General features: G+C 36.8%; 1 protein-coding gene across 1 annotated transcript; it reads right to left on the bottom strand.

Moving 5' to 3' along the window:
- Nucleotides 1-269: 269 nt before the first annotated feature.
- On the bottom strand, nt 270-899 carry LOC107471147 (uncharacterized). Its single transcript, XM_016090591.1, has one exon. The coding sequence runs from the start codon at nt 897-899 to the stop codon at nt 270-272; it is 630 nt and encodes a 209-aa protein (XP_015946077.1).
- Nucleotides 900-3172: the final 2273 nt, after the last annotated feature.

The raw sequence follows: 3172 nt of genomic DNA, 5'->3' as shown, positions 1-3172 counted from the left end.
CTTCTTCATTTGAAATTAAATTCTCACCTAATAAAACCAAACTCCCACCTAATGCCGCTAATATGTCTAACTACTTCATTCTCCTGCTACGAACAGAAAGCTAAAAAGAAAGACGCTATGGGCATTAATGGGTTTCAAGGTGAGAAACTTGTTGCTACTTCTGTCCTTGTGGTTCAACCACTACCCCGAATATGATATCAATTCCTCCCTTTGGTTCAAATCCCACCACTAAATCACTCTAGCTGCGCTATTGCGGTATGTATTTCTAGCTATTGGGGTGGGGTTCCTGGTTCTTGGACACTTGCTGCCACTTTTGGCATCTCTTTTCGGCATATGGAATTGAGCTGGGGAGGCAGAGTAGTGCACCAGGATGGGAAGAGAACATTGGAGTTTTTGAGCACTGCTATTGTGTGGGCAAGGATGTTCCCTTCACGAGGAACCCAAGTGAAGTTGTAGTCAGGGAGATCCAATTGGAGAGATTGGATATCATGGAGGATAGAATCAATTTCCCAGAGCTCCGCTCCAGACTTAATTGCTTCAATCAGGGTAAGGCAATCTAATTCAATAATTACCTTTCCCCTTTCTAGATTCTTCACTAACAACAAAGCTTCTCTCATTTCCCAGGCTTCGGCCATAGTGCTTGAGCTTACAAGGATATTGGAAGCAAAACCTCCTCTGATTTCACCCCTCAAGTCCCTGATCACTACAGCTATGGCTACTCTATTTGTGCTCTCTGAAATAACTGCATCGATGTTGAGCTTTAGCCACTCCTTGGGTGGGGATCTCCACTTGACAGGTATTTTGTTTCTTGTTCTCTGAATTTGAGATGAGATGCTAGCTGTTTCTTTAGCATTGTTATAGCTAATTTCTTGAAATTTAGCATAGAAGATGGTATCCATTGGGTTTCGTTTAGAGTGGTTAAAAATTGCATCATTTCTTGTTTTCCATATAGCCCAGATTAGGTGCCCAATTCTGCTCCATTTTTCCTCCTTGTTGTTTGTTTGTTTTGAGTTGATTTTTTTAAGAAATCCTTTAATCTAGTTTTTCAATAATGTTACTCATAATTTTGTTGGAGTACACTGGATTCGGGCTCCAAACCATGTTGCTCTAGTCCATTCACACCATAAAATAGCATGTTCCGCAATCTCAGCCTCCTGAAAACAAATCGAACAAATAGGATTATTAGTGATTTTTTTTAACAAATTTTCCTTTACCGGAATTCTGTCGTTGACTACCTTCCATATGAACATCTTAATATTTTGTGGTACTTGCATGTTCTAAATACCTCTCTAAAGATCATTCAACCCTGTGCTTGTTGTTGCTGTGGCTTTCGCTTCTCTTTTGTCCTCTCCTTATTTTAAGGGCAGTAGTATAGTAAAACAATCAAAGGAAAAAGACTCAAAGGTAGCTAAGGACACGGTATTAGAAGAAGAGGATGAAAATATTCTTCCTCCATCTGTTGCAAGGACATCATCCTCCCACAAGTACTTAATGAATGGCATTGTAAAAGACATCTTACAAGAGTTTGTGAATCTCATTAAATAGATGATCAACTCGAGCCAACAAGCTAGAAAACCAGCTATTCAAAACGAGAACTCCTTTAGGAAGTCTCAAAGCCGAGTTGAAGTGCTGCTCAAATACATAGCTTCCTTGGAAGATGACCAAGCAATGTTTGATCAAGAAGATGATCCTCTTGGAACTGAGGATGAGGGATCTAATGTCTAGCCTCTGTCTGATGCTGATGCTATTTAAAATCCATTTTTTTCTGAATACTGGTCTTCAGATTTTATTGTTTGAATACTATTTATTGATGGATGACTGTAATAGTCGTAGGAACTTAACTTTGACGCTGACACAATTACCTATTTTGCACTTATGATTTGCAAATTGAACTATTTTTTCTGTAGGTTTTCCTCCTTTATAACAAAACGGGAAGTGTTGTGAAAATGAATTGAAATAGTTATGTTGAAATTGTTATTATGCTTGAGACAGGATGCTGTTTCTATTTTGAAATTGTTTTAAATTATCATTTCCAGCTCTAATTATGCATATTGCTCTGATGGTGAATATTGATTATACTTGCTTATTGATCATAGCTATGCTTGGTATCTGAGTTTTTGACTAAGTAGCTCTGACTAATATTTGTATCAAGGCTGTTTTGATGGTGATTTTTGAACAAATAAATTGCCTTGCAAATGTTGGCTAGTGATCAAATAGGTTCCCTAAAATATAAAACTATTTGTAAAATTCTTGGTTGTTTGGTACTATTTCCATGTAAAGATTGTTTATATCAGGTTGAGAAAGATAAACATTCAGCGGGAGCTTCAAATCAATGGAAACATAAAAGGAAAGTTCCTAAAACTCCTCTAATTTCTTTTCAATTCATTTTATGGTGTTTGTCATCAAGAGGAAGATTTTTGAAGTTAAAGAACTAACAACATTTTATAGATGATGACTAAACATTATTAATGGTTAAAAAGCCAATTATGTGCTTGATTATTTTGTTTAGTGTGCAAAAAATTAATTTAATTAAAACTAGTTCAAGATGCAATAAAACAAGCCCAAATTGCATCTGGCGCACATACACACAACTCAAAGAAACAATTGTTCATCACAACAACAAATTTCCTTCAGAAATAAAAGAAATGATTTAGGCCTCAAATTGATGAAGTGAGCCCATATCCATAAACAAGCCCAAATGGTGGTCCAAGTTGCTGCATGCATAAGGCGGGATTCGACTCCTAACACTTAGCTTGTTTAAGTGAGTGAATGGATCACTCGACCAACTCAAGTTGGTTAAATAAAACAGAATTTGATACATAGAAAGAGTATTTAGTAACCAATAATAAAAGTCGAGCCATTCATAATCTCGATTCTACATTGTGTATGTGATTCTCTAGCATATTTGTTTTTGTAAAAAAAGAGGCAAGTAGTCCGACCCACAGAGGGAACCCACAACAACTATCCCACTAGGTCCTCCTTCATTTGAAATTAAATTCCCACCTAATGCAACTAATATGTCTGACTACTTCATCTCCTGCTACAAACAAAAAGCTAAAAGAAAAGATGCTATAGGCACTAATAGGTTTTAAGGTGAGGAACTTGTTGCTGCTACTGTCCTCGTGCTTCAATCACTATCCCGAATATGACATCAATTCCTCCTTTTATTTCA

The sequence above is a fragment of the Arachis duranensis genome, chromosome 1 (assembly GCF_000817695.3).
Source record: "Arachis duranensis cultivar V14167 chromosome 1, aradu.V14167.gnm2.J7QH, whole genome shotgun sequence".
Taxonomy (NCBI): Eukaryota; Viridiplantae; Streptophyta; class Magnoliopsida; order Fabales; family Fabaceae; genus Arachis; species Arachis duranensis.
This window is presented reverse-complemented; position numbering and strand designations above follow the sequence as displayed.

What these genes read in the sequence shown, in the direction of transcription:
- LOC107471147 (XM_016090591.1), bottom strand. Translation starts at nt 899, where the DNA reads ATGGATACCATCTTCTATGCTAAATTTCAAGAAATTAGCTATAACAAT.